At 38.4% G+C, this 18575-nt stretch overlaps 1 protein-coding gene across 5 annotated transcripts in view; it reads left to right on the forward strand.

Moving 5' to 3' along the window:
- Positions 1-18575, forward strand: part of STXBP4 (syntaxin binding protein 4) — a 163921-nt gene that overhangs the window by 125070 nt on the left and 20276 nt on the right. For 3 of the 5 annotated variants that reach the window (XM_008519740.2, XM_070560749.1, XM_070560748.1), the window contains one exon: positions 16794-16851. In XM_008519740.2, coding sequence (XP_008517962.1) covers positions 16794-16851 — 58 coding nt within the window. Of the gene's footprint in view, positions 1-16793; positions 16852-18575 lie in introns of those variants that run through there. The other 2 variants (XM_070560750.1, XM_008519743.2) reach the window with 2 other exon arrangements.

Raw genomic sequence — 18575 nt, forward strand, 5'->3', positions numbered from 1 at the left:
GAAACATTTAAGATTTGGCTCTGAAAATTTTGCATGGCAGCAATGGAACCAAAAGGAAGTTGGGGTGAAGGGGAGATAAAGGAAAACTGTCATAATTTAAAAGTACTGAAAGAATTATGGGATGCAAGATTGAAACAGATCTCATTATTTATGCCATTTTAAGCAACCACGGTCTTGAAAAAATCTCTCAACATGAACTTTTAACAATATGCTCATTTGCACCGTTACCCGAGGGTCCCCAAGGTCTCACACACTTGTTCTGACAAACCTGGTACCTTAATATTTTAATTAACCTTAAACCACCCTCCTGTTATCTTTTTGTTTTTGTTTTTGTTATCTATGGCAGACCCAGTGTTTGCCCTACCAGGTCTGTCATATTAGAAACTGTAAAGTCAGATACTTGCCTTCTCAGCCTCTTGCATCTGGGGGTAGCCACACAACTCATTTCTGGCCAGTGAGATAATGAAGGGAATTCTGCTTAGGAATTTCTGGGGAAACTTCTAATTAACAGATAAGGACAGATGGATCTGGGACCACATCTTTTTCCTTTCTTCCTGCCTTCAATATGGATATGATGCCTCTAACTTTGGAGTTCTCTTGCAACCACAAGGTTGCACTAAGGATTCTGGAGTAGAAAGATAGCAAGAACTTGGGACCTTGAGGTCATTGTTGAGCACCTTCCAGGCTTCTTAAAAATAAACTATTTGTTTGCCCAGCTAATTGGCTAGTCTGTCACTTTCACCTGAGAACATTCCTAACTAATATGCCACATTTTTTTCTAAATCTCTCCTGGCAATGCTGCTTTTAAAAAACCTGAAGATAGGGCCTGGCCCCGTGGCCGAGTGGTTAAGTTCACACGCTCCGCTTCGGCGGCCCAGGATTTCACTGATTCGGATCCTGGGTGAGGACATGGCACCGCTCCTCAGGCCACGCTGAGGTGGTGTCCCCCATGCCACAACTAGAAGGACCCACAACTGAAATATACAACTATGTACTGGGGGTGTTGCGGGAGAAAAAGCAGGAAAAAAACACCCTGAAGATAGGTCTTACTTCTTGGAACACTCAACAATCCATTGTTGAACATTTATTGTGCACCAGAGACTGTACTGTGTACCAGAAAGTGAAACAAAGATGAGTAAAACATGGTCATTGCCCTGAAGGAACTCACATTTTGCGTGAAAAGGTGATAAGTGCTATGAAAGAAGCTGCTGCAAACCACGGAAGTATCATAGAAGAGGGGAAGATGAACTCTGCCAAGGAAACTGGGGAGGATGCACTGAGAAAATACCCTTCAAACTGGTTCTGGATTGGTGAGCAGAAGTTTACAAGGCAGAGAAGAAAGGCAAGAGTAACTCCAGGCGGAGTTAATAGCCTGTACAAATGCAGGGATGAGTACAGGGGCATGACTGACCTATGTTGGGAAAAGCAAAAAGTTGAAGGTAGTCGGAACATTTTAAGTTTAATTTTTTTCAGGTAATGACTATATTTAAAAATGAAGATAGATTTTACTCCATGCAGCTACTTACATAATTATAGAAAGTTAATTTAAATTCCACCCAGTTTGAATTTTTAAAAATATTAACAAAAGCCAATTAGAAGTTCACCTCTAGATTGTAAACTTACATATTTAGATATGTATGTTTATGTATGACTTCCTAGGCAAATTAAAATATTGAAATCAGAAGGGAATTGCTTAAAAGTAAAAGTGCCATTGAGTCGATTCTGACTCCTAGCGACCCTGTGTACAACAGAGCAGAGCCCTGCCTGGTCTTTTTGCACCATACTCTCACCTTTGGCGCTGTATCAGACAATGCTCTGCTGCTATTCATATGGTTTTCATGGCCAATTTTTTCAGACGTGGGTGACCGGGTCCTTCTCCCCAGTCTCTCTAGTCTGGAAGCTCCGCTGTAACCTGTCCACCATGGGTGACCCTGCTGGTATTTGAAATACCAGTGGCATAGCTTTCAGCATCGTGGCAACACACAGCTGCCACAGTATGACAACCAACAGATGGGTGGTGAGGTTCCCTAACTGGAAAATGAACCTGGGCCTTAGCAGTGAAAGCCTCGAATCTTAACCACTAGATCACCAGGCTGGCTTAGCTGATTTACCAGTGTGCAAAATTTGGATTCACTTTTATAGCTATATTAGTCAGCTCAGGCTGCCATAACAAAATAACAGATTGGGTGGCTTAAACACAGAAATTTATTTCTCACATTTCAGGAGGCTGGAAGTGCAAGATCAAGGTACCAGTAAGGTAGGTTTTATTCTGAGGCCTCTTCTCTTGGCTTGTAGGCAGCCACCATCTCTCTCTGTGCTCACATGACCTCTTCTTTGTGCATCCAAGGTGAGGAAGGGAGAGAGAGGCATGCTCTCTGGTGTCTCAAAAGGACAGTAATCCCCTCAGACCAGAGCCCCACCCTTTATCCTCATTTAACCTTAATTACTTTCCTGGGTGCCCTCATCTCCAAATACAGCCACACTGGGGAGGTTAGGGCTTAAACATGTGAATTTTGTGGTGACACAAACATTTAGTCTATATCAATAGCAAACTGTTAAGCAGGCAATAATTAATAATTGATAGTTAATACACTTTACATTTGAAAGGGAGGTCTGAATGCAACATTTTACACTCTGCACGGAGGTTGCTCTTTCAGCATTATTGCAGAGTGGCATAGTGGATAATCACTAGATTAAGAGTTAACCTCACTTTTTCCCAATAACTGACTCTATGACAAAGCTTTTTAACCTATTTTGGTGTCAGTCTCCAATTTGTAACATCAGACAATTGAATAGATATTTCCTAAGATCTCTTTCCACTCAAAACTTCTATGATTCCGAGAGTTCCACTTGTAGTGTCACTGAGTAAGCTGCTCTTAGACTAACGATCCTGGAGAACCCAATTAAAAACCCTGGGCAAAATAGAAAAAACTACCTAAAGCCTCTGGAGAGTGAATAAAATCAGGCAAATTCTGGACATTAGTCAAAACTTGGAAGAAGGAACTAACATGAGATAAGTTTTGTGTTTGTTCCACTTTTAGGTTGAGGGCAGGACCCAGGGCTCAGACTAGGGTGAGGCAAGCAAGGCCCTAGGTGCCTCATTCTTAAGGAGGCACTCACACTTGGGTGCTGACTGTGCACTTGCATGAGCCTGAGCGTTAGTGCCTCTCTAAACTCTGCACCCTGGGCACCTTGCTTGCCTCGCCCCACTCCAAGACCCAGCAGGGCCTATGGGGTGTAAAACTCTAGTAACCTGTAGTCTTTATGACCTGTAGAACTAGGATGAAGTTTGAAGCAACCGGTACTACTGGAAAAGGAGGAGGGAAAAGCCCAGAGAGAAGACAGCCAGATATAGGGCTTCCCAAATTCTGTATATAAACTCCCCCGAAGTCTCTGGCTGACCCCCAACTACACAAGCATAGGGAAGATTGCAAGAGCCCAGCCAGGGGGAAAAAAAACAACTGAGATTTGAGCCACCGCTAAAGAGATAGAGCTTACAGCTTGAGTCCAAGTAAATTTCCTGCTAAAACAAAAATATCAACACTTTTCAGAGTAATATGACAGAATTCAGAGTTTCTACAATATAACATTCATAATTTTCAGAATATAAACCAAAATTATTCAGTGTAAAAAGGAACAGGAACATGTGACCATTCTCTAAAGAAAAAACAATGAGCAGAGACCAACTCCCAAAAGACCCCAGGTGTTGGAACAAGGACTTTAAAGTACTTATTATAACTATGTGCAAAGAAGTAAAGGCAAATATTTTTACAGTGAATGTAAAGATAGGATATCTAAGCAGACAAATAGAAATCATTTTTTTAAAGTATTTGGAAATTCTAAAAGCAAAAAATATGTTTTTAAAAATTAGAACAGTAGTAGCCTCTGGGGGAATGGTGGTTAGGAATCAACTGGAAAGGTGTCTTTCTGGGGTGATGGTAATGTTGTATATCTTGATAGAGTTTTGGGTTACACAGGTGTAGACATTTGTCAAAATTCAATGAATGTACACTTAAGATTTGTGTATTTCATTGTATGTAAATTTTACATCAAAGGAAAAAGTTCTGGATAGACTTCCCAACTGAAAAAATCCCTAAACAGAGACCTGCCCAAAGCTGGAGAAAGAGATTTTGGTATGTGACTATTGTCTTTGAAATTCATTCAGAAATGGTTATTGAGTGAAAGTATTCCAAGGCAATGAGTGTTCCAGGTGGAAAGAATAGCATCTGAAAGAGCATAGAAGGAAAGAAGTCAATAGTATGTTCCAGGAGATAGCTCAGTGACTAGACAGTATGTGGGATTGATAGGACATGAAGAGGAGCCCTATTTTAAAGTGTCTTTTTTTTTAAAGGGGTTGTTTGTACTGCTGCTTTGAGAGATTTCCCTCTGCTTTTTAAAATTTTTAATTAAAAAGTATAACTTACATACAATAATATGTAAATGTACCATTCATTGAGTTTTGACAAATGTAGACAGTTGTGTAACACCACCATGATCATGTTCTAGAATATTTCCATTACTCTAGAACTTTCTGATGTGTAATCATTCCCCTCCATCACCCTGGTCCCAGGCAGGCACTGATCTGCTTTCTGTCGCTATAGTCTTGCCTGTTGTAAAATTTAATATAAATAGACTATAACTATCTAGCATCTTCCACTTATTATAGTGCTTTTGAGATTCATCCATGATGTTGTATGTATCAGTTGTATCAATATTGTTGAGCAGTATTCCATTGTATTGATATTCCACAATTTATTTATCCAGTCACCAATTGATGGACATTTTAATTGCTTTCAGTTTGGGGCTATTATGAGTAAAGCTTCTATGACCATTCAAGTACGTGTCTTTCTGAGGATATGTGTTCTGAAATGGTCTTGAATGCCACACTATGGATTTTTTAAAAATTTTAAGTAGCCATCAACTATATGGTGAGAGCTAATGTTCTTTGCAGAGGAGAAAAAGCAAAGTTCAAATCACCTTTATTTGAGTTTGTAACTCTTTAATCAATATTGAGTTCTCTGTCTGCATGAAAGCTATTATTAGGAAAATTTACCTGCTCTACAAAGATGCTTTTATTGCTTCTCTTTAAATCTTTTTTAAAATGCATTTAATAAAAATTTAAACAAATCTTCTTAAAGGCCAATATCTGAAAGAAGTTTTGTTTTTATGACTTTTTAAAATTTTACCTAAAAATAATGTGAGATCCTTAACAGATCTTCAGATAAACACCCTTTTTTTTTTAAGACAAGAATGTTAACAGCAAAACGCTACATGATTAGGGACTAGCGATGTTTAGAGTTGCATTATTTATCCTCAGGGTGGGAAATATAAATGATCTTAACTTAATTTCATCTGGTCTGTGACAGCGTTTCTAAAACTACATGTCTGTTGGTCCTCCACTATCCTGTTGTCAAAATCCACAAATAACAGTTGTGCAAATATTTGTGAGAAAGTTCCCCCGGAGAGTACAAAGACCTTACAACAATAATAAAATTTCAAATATGTGCAAGATTCACTTAACCATCAGCCTTCATGGGAGGCAAATTTCTGCAGTCAGTCAAAAAATATTTCTTGAGTGTCCCGTATGTGTGTGTGAGGCACTGTTCTGAATCTGGTCACCATTCTACCAGGCCTTGGATAGTAGGCACTCAACAAATGTGAGTAGAAAACGTGTTGAATGGAGTTTCTGACAGATCCAGGATCTAGGCAGGTAAGGAGCCAGAGGTACTGCTGAGGATGTTCAAGAGATTACCATGGTGGACAAGGGTGAGGGAGACCTTGACCAGCCATACCAGGGGTAGCTTGGACGAGATTCCAGATCAGATGGAGAGATGGGGTCTGGAGATTTGAGGCCACCATCTCCAAACCCATTTTACCTGCCCAACTTTACTGTACCTAAGTTTAACCTGCCCTGATTCCTTTTGTGTGTTCTCTCTCTCTCCCGTCTTTGTTTTTAAGTGCTCTATAATTATACGTAAAACTATAAGATTTCATAGCCAACTTAGTTAAGAGCAGTAAGCATTTTTTTAAATCTTTTTCATCTTCTCCTATCTTCTGGTCTCTCATCCCCTTGCTTGCTGCCTTTTCTTTTTCTTCCCCTTTTTCCTCTTTTACTACTTTCTCTCCTTGACCACAGGATGAAACACAGAACTGTTTTTTAGTTTCCTAGATTTATTGGGGGGAAAAGTTTATAATCCCTTGACTAATTTAAATTGTGGATTACTTTGATATTTTTTGCATCTCCTTTTAAAAAACTGAAATTAGTTTTGAAGATTTTTTTATTTGTATGTGGCCTTTGATATAGTTCAATGACATTTCCCTTCCTAGGGACAGAAAAAGTGTCCCACCTCTGATTTGGACATTATATGAAATAAATATGAGCATTGTGGTAGGCAGAATTCTAACATGGCCCCCCCAAATTCATGGCCATGGGTATACACTCACCTTCCTTCTATCAGTCATTCAACCGAGTACTAATCTAGGTGTTGCTGTGAAGGGATTTTGCATATTAATTAGTTAACCTTAAGACAGGGAGATTATCCTAGTGAGCCTGACCTAATCACATGAGCCCTTTAAATTTGAGTCTAGAAATCAAAAACAGAGAAGTCAGATTGGAAGCATGAAAAAGATTCTGTGCGTCATTGCTAGCTTGAGGATGGAGGGGGTCACATGGCAAGGAATGCCAACTACTTCTAAGAGCCAACAGCAGCCCCTGACTGACATCCAGCAAGAAAACAGGGACTTCAGTCCTACAGCTGTGAGGGACTGAAAGCTGCCAGCAACAAAAATGAATTTGGGGGCAAATTTTTCCCCATAACCTTGAGACGGAAACTCATCCCAGCCGACACCTTGATTTCAGCCTTAATACCCTGAGCAGAGAACCCAGTCATGCAATGCCAGACTTTTAACTTACAAGACTAATAAACGAGTGTCATGTTAAGCCACTAAGTTTGTTGTACTATGTTATGCAAGAGTAGAAAACTAATATAACCATGAACAGTGAGTGTGTTTTCATGAAAACTTACTTCCAAAATACTTAATTTTTAAGATTCTGGTATTCTGGTATGGGGTGCTTTTATAAATATGTTATGGTAGTAGAAAGCTAATGACATTCCATAGAGATATTCGTGGAATCACCTTGAGAGATAGACTAATTTCTGTCGGTTTGAATCTAGCATCTTGACCTAGTTAACGAACTGCTGTTCCTATTTTCTTAGATCAAGTCTGTCTACCTATTACTCTCAGGTAACCTGTTAGCGGCAGGCAAATAGTAGTGTCCATTTTGGAATCCCAACATTGCTGTTACTCTTAACCAGTAGAAATCAAGCTTGTTTGACAGCAGCTTTACCACCACTAATAACTAAATCAGTTTTCGTGAGTGGAGTAGAAAAGAGGAGGTGCAATTCATATTTTTTTCCTTCTAATAGGTCCAGTAATTCATACTCAATAGCCACTGACTCCTTAATATGTTTATTAATGTAATAAAAGCAGTGCTTTAAAGAAAGCCTGTTTATCTTTATTCATTAAAAGGAATTAGGACCCTCCCCCCCACACACACACACATATCATCTCCTTAGATTGATTAAGCAGAGAGAGATCTCACACTCTAGTGAGGAAAGCTTCAGGAAGTTTTATGCTGAGTTATATTAGTTCACGGAATGAAGTCCGTTGTATGTTACTGATGTTAAGCAAAATAAACCTAAACCAGATCATTCCCCCAGAGTTGCATAAATGCCCAAAGACAACTGCCAATGAAATCCTACATTCTCATTTTCAGCCTGGGTCATAACATGAGCATTAGCTGTGTAAGAAAGAACATTTAAGGGGGCTTCTTGAATGCCTAGACATCAGAGTTCAAGGAAATGACCCCATGGTTTTAACTGGGTGTAAAAGAATTCCATTTGTAAAAATACTGTTTTGCATCTGTTGGGAAGATAAATATAAAAATGAATGTTAGCTTTTTCCTTCTTATGTGGGTATTAGTTTAGTATTTATTTGCCCAAAAACAGTGACAAGAGGATAAAGAAGACTATGAACCACCAAATAACCTCTAGGAATATTGTTACCATGTTATTCCTTTTACATATTACAGCTTTTAACTTGCTCAGTGAATGACATCTAACTACAAATAACTTGTATCGAATTATGTTAAGATTTTAACTTATGAATTTGAGACATACAAATATAAAAACACATAAAATCTTCCTACGTTATATATCATTTTCTTTTTTTTTTTTTACTTGTCCAAATGATGTATGTAACCATGTGATAAAAAAAAGAGGTCTACAATTTTGTTAATACAGAATTTATGCAAGTCTAAGTTTAAGGAGTGTTTAAAGCACAATTCAGGAAATCTGTATAGATTTTTAAGAAATTATTTCCTTGGAAGTTATTTTTATATTTAAAATACTGCATTATTTGGTTGTTTATAGGTTACAACCATCTCTCAGCATAATAGATTCCTTTTTCATAGGAAAATTAGCTAGTAGTTCTTTTCAAATTGGCACTGTAGTTCAGACCTACGAATTAACTTGTGCAAACATACATCTAGCATGAAATGTCTCTAAAATAGACTGCTTTGTGTTCAACCCTAAAAATTATTTCAGTTCCTTTCAAAAGAGCATTTCTCTTGGTAATAAGGCAGAAATTGAGATGTTGAGAGGTTTGTTTTCTTTTTTTGTTCTTCAGAAAGTTAGGCAAAAGTATTATTTGACCATTTAAAAATATTCATTGATGGCAATGCAAACAGGGGTTAGAGAATTGGAAACAAGTGGACAATGGTTAGATGCATAGGCTGTAGCACGAGACTCCTTGGGTTCAAATTGTGACTGCACGGTTTGTTAGGAGTGTGACAGTGAACAAGTTACTGAAACCTCTTTATCCCTCAGCTTCCTCTGTAAAAGGAGATTAATAATCGCACCTATCTCAAATGGTTGTTATGAGGGTACAGTGAGTTAATATTTATAAAATACCTAGAAGAATGTCAGGCACCTAGAAAGCTCTATGTAAACGTTTGATAAATACATAGTTTATTGTTAGGCAGTGATTCTCCACATCATGAAAGGCTGATACCAGTGTCATGTAATCACCTATTGGACAGTACAGTATTTCTAATCCTTTGGTTTTTGGAACTTTCTGCCTATTAGGACCAAGAACTAAGAGATGCGTTCCACAGTAGTTATGTTTGAGCTGACTAGTACTGGCTTGCACGAGTTTTGTGAGCTGATTGTCAAACATAGTCATTATTAAAAATTGAAACGTTTGGGGCCGGCCCAGTGGTGCAGTGGTTAAGTTCGCACATTCAGCTTCCCGGTGGCCCAGGGTTTGCCGGTTCGGATCCCGGGTGCGGACATGGCAACTCTTGGCATGCCATGCTGTGGTAGACATCCCACATATAAAGCAGAGGAAGATGGGCACGATGTTAGCTCAGGGCCAGGCTTCCTCAGCAAAAGAGGACTGGCAGTAGTTAGCTCAGGGCTAATCTTCCTCAAAAAAAAAAAAATTAAAATGTTTAAACTGAAAATTAAATTATACCAAAAGAGGGGCCAGCCCAGTGGTGTAGTGGTTAAGTTCACGTGCTCTGTTTCAGTGGCCCAGGGTTTGTGGGTTTGGATCCTGGGCACGGACCTACACACTGCTCATCAAGCCATGCTGTGGCAGCATCCTATATACAAAGTAGAGGAAGATTGGCACAGATTAGCTAAGGGACCATCTTCCTCAAGCAAAAAGAGGAAGATTGGCAACAGATGTTAGCTCAGGTCCAATCTTCCTCACGAAAAAACATATATATATATATATATATATATACTAAAAGAAAAAGTAATAAATAGTCATAACTCACCATTTCCTAATTATTTTCCTACATTTTACTAATATCTTTCTTCTTGAGGTTATTTACATCTTTTATATATGGGAATACTTTATCATGGTGTACTATTGTACATTTCTTCCCAACTCTGTAGTCAATGATATCACATTAGTAGCTTGAAATTAGTCGTGGTAGCAGTATTTACACCACATAAATCAACAAATGCTACAAATTAGGGCTCCCCGTGCAAGAGCTGGTTGTTATTTACCATCACACCACTCAATGAGGGTCACAGTGTCCCATTAGTTTTTGTTATTCTTTTGCTGAATGTTATTATGAGTGAAATTTCCTGTACTGAGGAAAGAGTTGTAAAAAATACACCCTGATGGAGATTTCCCCTGTAGACAATTTAAATACTTTTCCTATATTAAGTATTCAAATTACTTTATATCTCTAGAACCATAAGCAATGAAGAAAGAGCTGTTATTTTCATTACTATGAATAATAACAGTCTCCTTTTGTATGTCATTGTATAGTTTATATTATCTAATAAGAGTCTCATGATAACCCTATAAGCTAGGCAAGATAAGTGCTATTACCACCTCTATATAGATGAGAAAGTTGGGATTCCACAAGATTATTACCTTTCCGTGGTTATTCAACTTGAAACTAAGGAACATTACATAGATTCAGATTTTCTGACTGCAAATCAAGTGAAAATTCCACTATGTGCTGAATGTCATATTTTTTAGTGAAGCCTTATTAATTGTGCGTTAAAGATCTCTCTCTCCCCCCACCCCTTCTCTCTCTCTCTCTCGCTCCTTCTCTTTCTCTTCCTCTCAAGATATCAGATGCTAAAGGATAAGTGCCTTTGAATTTTATAACAATTACTCTAGCAAGTGTTTTTCAGATTAATTTCGCTCTGTTTGAGCTCTGTCTGAGATTGATGGTATTGTCCTTCTCTATTTTATTCTTAGAATTCTCATTCTCCAGATTTCTCCCCATCTCAACTCCTGCCATCATTCATGTGAACCCATCACCTTCACTTTGCAGTTCTTTTTGTCCAGTGCCCTTTTTTTTTCACTTTACCATCTTCCTCTACTCCTGCCATGAACGTTGGCATGTACAGGTGGTGGTTCAAACTTCCCACTCTCCCACTCAAACTTCTCACCTTTCCAGCTTACCACATGGTCTGTTGTCCTCAATAAGATCTCTCTATTCTCTCTATCGTTTAGCTTCAACTGTTGTTTTTACTTCTATTCTCATTCAGCTTAAAGTCTGGGGTCTGTTATTCCAATCATCCTTACAAATTCCCTCAGGTCACTTGGCCCTCTCTCCTTCCATCACACCATTTAACAAGACTCCGGGCCTCAATGAGGTCAATCAGCTACCTTTTGCGTAATGTACACAAGTAATTAACATTACTGCAGTTATACAGACCATAATTCACTGGATTCCACTAGATCTTTTAATGTATAGTTATAATTATTTTTAAATCCAATATTTTATCCACCTCTGGATCTGGTTCTGTTGGTGGTTTTAGCTTTGGGCAATGAATCTTCGTTTTCTTCTCTCTTACTTTTCTGTGTGTCTCATAATTTTGATTGAATGTCAGACATTGAAGATACAAAACTGTAGAGACTGAGATAAATGTTGTTTAAACCCAGAAATGGGCGTGTCTCTTCTCTATCAGGCCATCCATGTGGAGGGTTTATTCACCCTTATTTGTAGATGAGCTGGATTTGCATTTTGTTTCTAGAGTTCCACTGAGTTCACCACAGACTTCAACTTTCTCTCATGGTCGCCTGCCACTCTCTTGTGCTTATGTGAGGTCTGGAATACAGAGAGTTTTTCTCTGTATTCCTGCCCCATCAGCTGGCAGCAGACTCTACACACCTGCGTCACAGTGGGTGTTTAATGTCTGCTCTCTTGCCCTCCCCCGAAGTAGACAGCTGTGGCTTTTTACTCAGTGCAAGGTTAGTGGTGGATGGGGCGGGTGGAGAGTAGGACAAAGGCTCTTTGTTTTTCTACTCCAGTCCCTGGTTTTAGGCAAGCCCTGTGCCCGAATCTCAAGAGTGGGACTTTCTCCACCTTCCTGTCCCTCCTCAGAGGCAAACAGCCCTGTCTCCTACTCGGTGCTCAGGTGGGTTTCCTGCCACTCTCCTTGTGGAAGTCAAACTCTGCTATGTACCAGTGCAGGATTCTGGATTTGAAAGGTTTCCTGCGCTCACCCCTCCAGTGACTCGGGTCAGTGCAGGGTGAAGACATCAGGTTTTCTACCCAGCCCCCTATCCCCACAAGAGCGGTTTTCCTGGAGTCAGGGCAGGGACCAGGGGCTGTGACGATTTCTTGCCCCACCCCCAGGAATAGATGATTTTTGCCTTATGTCACTCAGAGTCCTGTCCAGAGTGTGGGAGTGTCTCTTGTTTCTCTTCCAGCAGCAGCCGGCTGTTACTTCATATCAGAGGAGGAGATGGGGCATCTGCAAGTTTTATGTCTGTCCCCCTGTAGCAGTTAATCACCATCTGGTACTCATGCAGGGCCCAGAGCATGGCTGGTGTGCCTGGACCACCCTCGAGCCTTTGCAAGTCCTGCATGAGCTCACTCCCAGTCTTTCTCCTCAGCAAAGAACCATTTAGGCAGGGCAGGCTCTCCATGTGTCTGGGCTCCCAGGGACCCTAACCTATCATGCTAGCCCATCATCAGGCTTTACGAATTTGTTACAATTTTAGATGTTTTTCTTCTCGCTCACTTTTATGGCAACACCTCTTCTCCCTGTGTTCTGCAAAGAGAGAAAGAGTTCGTGTGCCCCATCTTGCCTCAGAGGGGCTAGTCCGCCTTTGGAATTCAGTTCACTTGAGGGTCAGCTCAGGTGAGGAACTCAGTCTCTGAAGAACTCAAAAAAAATTATTATTTTTTTTAGGTTGTGCAGCTTTTCCCCACAGATGGTGGGAGCAACATTCTCTTGCAGTTTTCTTCATCTTAAACAGGAGCAGATCTCCTGCTTCCTTTTTAAGAAACTTTCAAACAATTTTAACATGGCCTGCAAAACCCTGTATAGTCATATTTGCCTGTCTCTCTAACCAGCTCCTCTCTCGCTCTCCTCCTCCCTCACTCACTGTGCTCCAGTGACAGTGATCTCTCACTTCCTCAAATGTGCCCAGCTCTTCCCAATTCCAGAGCCTTCGCACATGCTGTTCACTCACCTAGAATGTTCTTCCCAGTGTCTGTACCTGGATAACTGCAGCTCCTCCAAAGATCCTTCCTTGCCACTACACCCCCTTGTCCAAATTACTTCCTCATTCTTTTTCACAGCTAGATAATAGCCCATTATCTGGATGTATATATAGTCTTTATTTAATCAGTCCCCATTGGTGGTTATTTGGATTATTTCCCATCTTTTGTTTTCATAATTAATAATCTCATATATTAAGTATATCTATAGAATAAATTCTTAGAAGAGTTTCTGGATTAAATGGTCCATGGAGACAGTTCAGCAATTGTAGTTAAGAGTCTGGGCTCTGCCCCCCGCCAGCTTTGTAACCTGAGGCAAGTGATTTAACCTTTCCATGCCTCAGTTTCCTCATTTGTAAAATGGGAATCATAGCGGCACCTCTCTTAGAATTGTTGTGAGGTTTGGTGAGTTGGTGTATGTATAGTGCTTAGAATAATCTCGCAAATAACCACTCAATAAATGTCAACTGTTACTAGCATTTAAGATTTTAGATATTGACGTTTCTACCCATAAATATATTATCAATTTATATTTCCATCAATATGACAATGACTACCTCTTCACACCCTCAGTACACTGTCTTATCAAACTACTTTTTAATGTTTGCTAACATGATGAACATGGCATCTCTTAATAGTTTAATTTGTATTTCTATTAAGAAAAGTTGAGCATATTTTCATGTTTAAGTGCATTTATGTTTCCCATGTCCTAAATATTCCACAGATTCCTCTTTGTCATTCACCTTTTCCTTACTGATTTGTAGGGGTTGTTTACGTATTAGGGAGTTTAGCCATTCTATGCTATGGGTTATTCTTTCATTGTATTCAATACTTTTTCTTCATAGTATGTATTTTTAATGATATCTTTATTTATGATTATTTTTTAAAGTTCCATAGGATCAAGGTCCATGTTTATTTATCATTGTATATTGAGCACCAAGTAAAATGCTGAACACATAATAAATGATCAATAAGTATTTAATAAATGGGTCAAATGTGACAAAGAGACTCTTGGTACATATAGACTGGGAAATTGGAAGGGAACTATTTTGTATGGAAATACAATGAGTTTAGTTTTGGATATGTTGAGTTTTAAGTGACAGCCACTATTCTAAGCTGAATATATACAGGACTCTTACTTTGGCAAGATACTCTTAAGATTTTGGAGTCATCACAAGGAAGTGGTTGATTGGAAATAGATAATCTCTGATGGAAAGAATGTTATATGAGGGTTCATAGACAAACACTTCCAATCAGAAACAATTTCAAGTGATTATAGTTGTCATAACAATTTTAAAACAAATATGAAAAGAAAAGGAAAAATAGAAGCATTATATATTTGCAAATATAAAGATATGGGGAATGTAGAAAAATTTTAATGCCTTGGAACAATAACAATAATTGAAAAGTATTTAGATAATATGTTATAATGATGCCCAAATCACTCATTATGAAGAAATGAAAACCTTTGCTAATGGAAAACTGAGTCTATCATAATCATATAAGCTTGTAAAAATCAAAAGTGCTCTTTTTATATGAAGTAGGCTGTTTGGCTTATCAATATATTGTGTTTTTCAGTTTATAATTGGACACTGATTGTGTTTTCTATTACCAAACATCACTGAGAGATAGTTACTATCAATTTAGTCTCCAAGTCTGTTTTTTGCAGATTATGTTAACTGTAAGAGAAAGAAGAAAATGTTCAGTCTTCTAAAAAGAAATGGTTACTTTTTCAGAACAGAGAATTTATTCTAAAATAAGCTATACATATTATTTAATACACAGGAATATCTCTATGGCTACAGTCATTGAATAACCATTTTGATTTAAATGGGTATGAATTAGTGCCTTTAATAAGCCTGTTGTGAAGTTGTAGTCCTTTTTTAATAATTTTAAGCAAAGAATCAGGGCAAGAGTTCTATTCTGATGACACAGGCATTGTGGTGTCCCATTGTCAATCTCGATTTCCAAATGATCCTGTGGATGAAAAGATACTATTTTTACAGCGTATGTTCTTTTTCCTTTTCATTAAAAAAAAATCTGTGAATTAACAAATTAGAAGTGTGGATATAATTATGCTGATAATATGCAGATAAGTCATTTAGACAAAAATCTTAGTCCCATTACAATGACTTGCTACTTAACTTTTAGCTGTCCTTGCCTTATTGATCAGAAATCCTGGTAATTGTGAGCATTTTTGTCATGAAATCAAGGTTTTTATGTCCAGTCATCAGATTCTTCCCTGCAGGTGAGGGACTTGTCAGTGCTGAATGAAATGATCTGTAACAAAGGCGCAGAAAGTCTGAAGAGAGAAAATGAATCCTCTTGAATTGCTGCAGCGGCCGCGGTTTATCTAGCATGGCTTATCTGGCAGGGCCTGTGCTGGCAGCGGATCCTGGAGGAGATGTATATAGTGCCACTTCAGGGGCTTTTAAGAAGCCAGTCATTTGCTTGTGCTGAGTTCCCAGAAGTGCTTATTTTCTACTTAAAATAGGAACATTTATTCATTAAGAGAGAAAAGAAACTTCTAGGTGGCCTATGTTAATCTATAAAGGAAGTAGTTGCAGAATTTTGGGCAAAGGTCTTATTTTATACAACTTATGTTAAAGGACTGGAGATAAATATAAAATAAAGCTTGTTTTGTTTTTCTGAATTATAAAAACAACATCCTTTGAGCCATTCTCAATGAGTATTCTCTACAAAGCGAATGGTGATAGAGCAGGATTTTATTTCATTCAAATAGGTACTGTTCCTACATTTTTTGCTCTGCCTCTTGCTGAGACTTGGGGAAATGGAAGTCAATGGTTTTTTGTTATAGCTCTGTAACTTTCTAAAGCTATAGGCTACCTGAGCCATGGAGTCTGTTCTGTAGTGTGTTGATATATTTTATGCCCATCAAAGGAGCTTGATAAGCCAGTATCAAAGGACTGATCCAAAGGGTCAACTAAAATCCTTAGTAGTACTCAGGGATGAAGCAGAGAGTTCGAAACCATTGTATTCTAGGGGGTTCTGTTTGGTGGCTGCCTCCACATGGACCTGTTCTCTTGGTATGATGAGGACAAAAATGTATTCATTTACAGAAATATGGCCAAATAATTGCCTGCTTACTTCAGTCTGCATTCCTTTATATCTAACTAACTATTCTCAAGCCCATTACAAAAATGGAAGCTAAGTTTAGCAAATTGTTTGGCCGTTTATGTTTACTGCACAAAATTCTTAATTAACAAAATAAAATACCACAATCGACTGTAAATCACTTTGCTCAACTTTCAGACTTCATAAGAAATTTTGTCTTGTCGAAAAGCTACTTTCAAACCCCTGCTGAGCTGGCGTTCAGGCACCGATTCCCTGTGGAGCTGAGCGAAAGAATGTAAAGGGAGCCAATTAAAGAAACTTTGAGCCAGAATAGACAAGCAGACGCCATCTTGTCCATCCTTTTGCCTCCAGGCAAAAACCATCCCCTGCACCAAAAATTTCTGCTTAAAATCCTGCTGACAAAAATGCTCACCACATGTAAATGACAAGCCATAATCCAGTTAATGCAACTAAAGCAGATTGTTAACTGTTTGAGACTTATTTATTGTGTTGTAAAGATGCTGACATGAGAACTCCTCTGAATTGTTTTAATTCTTCCTTTCTAGAAAATTATTTTGTATAAGAAATGCGTTCAAGATGTGGGAAGTTTGCGTCCAGGAAATAAAGTTATCTTTATCATCTTATTAAATGTATTTTTGGTTTCCTTTCACTCTAGGTCTACCTTACGGGTGGGAGGAAGCTTACACAGCAGATGGAATCAAGTACTTCATCAAGTAAGTGCAAGCATCTCAACCGAGTAAGCAATTTTCTTCACATCTGGAGAGAACCTGGAAGTTGCAGAACAATCAGCAAAACTGAGAAGCCCTCTTGGAGGTTACAAAAATTAGTAACAAGAATGAAACCTCACCGTTTTCACTTCATATGATTTAAATGCTAATATCAGATATCATTTAGAAAACAAAAAACCAGTAATTATTTCAAGGGAAACATCAAAAAATTGGAACAGGATCATCATTTGAACTTAAATGTTGACTTCTTGAATTTATTTCTAGCTAAAATTATTAATTTTTATGAAAAGTTAATATCCAGTGAAAAAAATACACTTTGTGTATCTTAAAACTTAACAATAATACTAATAATAATTAGCGTTTTTAATACTTTACAGTGTACACAGTTCATTCATTCTGCAAATATGTTCTGAGCATTTGCTGTGTGCCAGACAGTGTTCCATGACTTGGAGATACAGTAGAGAGATATATAGACTAGTTCCCTGATGTCATGGAATTTACATAATAGTGAGGAAAGACAGACAATAAATAGCTTAGATAAATGAGGCAGTATGTGAACAAACCTATCTCAGTGGAGGTTCAGAACACCTTTGAGGTATGCGTACCTGATTATTTTCCCTATTTTATAGATGAGGAAAATAAGAGCCTAGAATAGTTGTCAGAAAATTCACAGCAACTAAATTACCAAGCCAGAACAGAATCAAAGTCTTCTGATTCCAGCATCCTTTCTGATGTACTAGACTGTCCCCGGCAGAGAGAGATGGAGGCTGTCTTTGAGAGCCTCAACAGGAATACATTCTCTAGCTGCAGACCAGTTAGTTTCACCCTGGACAAAGCAGTCTGATATCCTTCCACGGTGTTCTGGGTCACTCCTTTCATGTTAGGAGAACACAAAGGGAAGCCCAACAGACTTGTAAGATCTCAGGAGACTCACTTAGATGTCCTTTTTATCAAATTGTTCTTGGTGTGCATTTGGGGAGGAAAAGGCAGATGTGTCCTTGCTCTCCTTTCTAATGTGCAAGTATTTTCCAAAGCAGTATCCAGATTTTGGATTCACAAGCTCTGTGACTTTACACAGGTTTCTATATCTCTCTTCACCTCAATTTTCTCATCATAAAATAAGAGAATATTACCTACGTTATAGAGTTGTTAAATGTTAAGCACCTAGCAAAGAACTTTGAACACAGTAAATGTCCAGTAAATAGTCATCATGAATGTACAACACGGAGAAACCATATAGGGGGAAAAGAATGAGAAATTATATGACCATTGAAAACATTGAGAATGCAAAAGCTTCATATTTGAAACGTTCAAGGAAAAACTAGGGATAAACCTGGCAAAGTATTTTCATGATATGTTTTTTTCTTGTGGTCTCCAGCAAAAAGTAACTGGTAAAGCAAAGGTGTAGTTTATAACGTGTGAAGGAGAAAGGGACTTTTGGAACAGAGGACTCAGGAAATCCATGCACAGATTATATTTAGCACCGTACTATTCACTTCCAGAATCATAACCTTTCTGGAAGGAAAGTCTCACTCTGATATGCTGCATTAACTATGTATAGTTCCTGGGAGATCTGAGTCACTGTCCTGGAGGGGTGGCAGGAAAATTAAAACCCATATTCAAACTTGCATTGGGTTTCTTTCTTATATTAACTTTGTAATTAATAAGGGAAAGGGTATGGGGTGGGAGGGAAATGAGCATTGACTGGG

The sequence above is a fragment of the Equus przewalskii genome, chromosome 10, assembly GCF_037783145.1.
Source record: "Equus przewalskii isolate Varuska chromosome 10, EquPr2, whole genome shotgun sequence".
Lineage (NCBI taxonomy): Eukaryota > Metazoa > Chordata > Mammalia > Perissodactyla > Equidae > Equus > Equus przewalskii.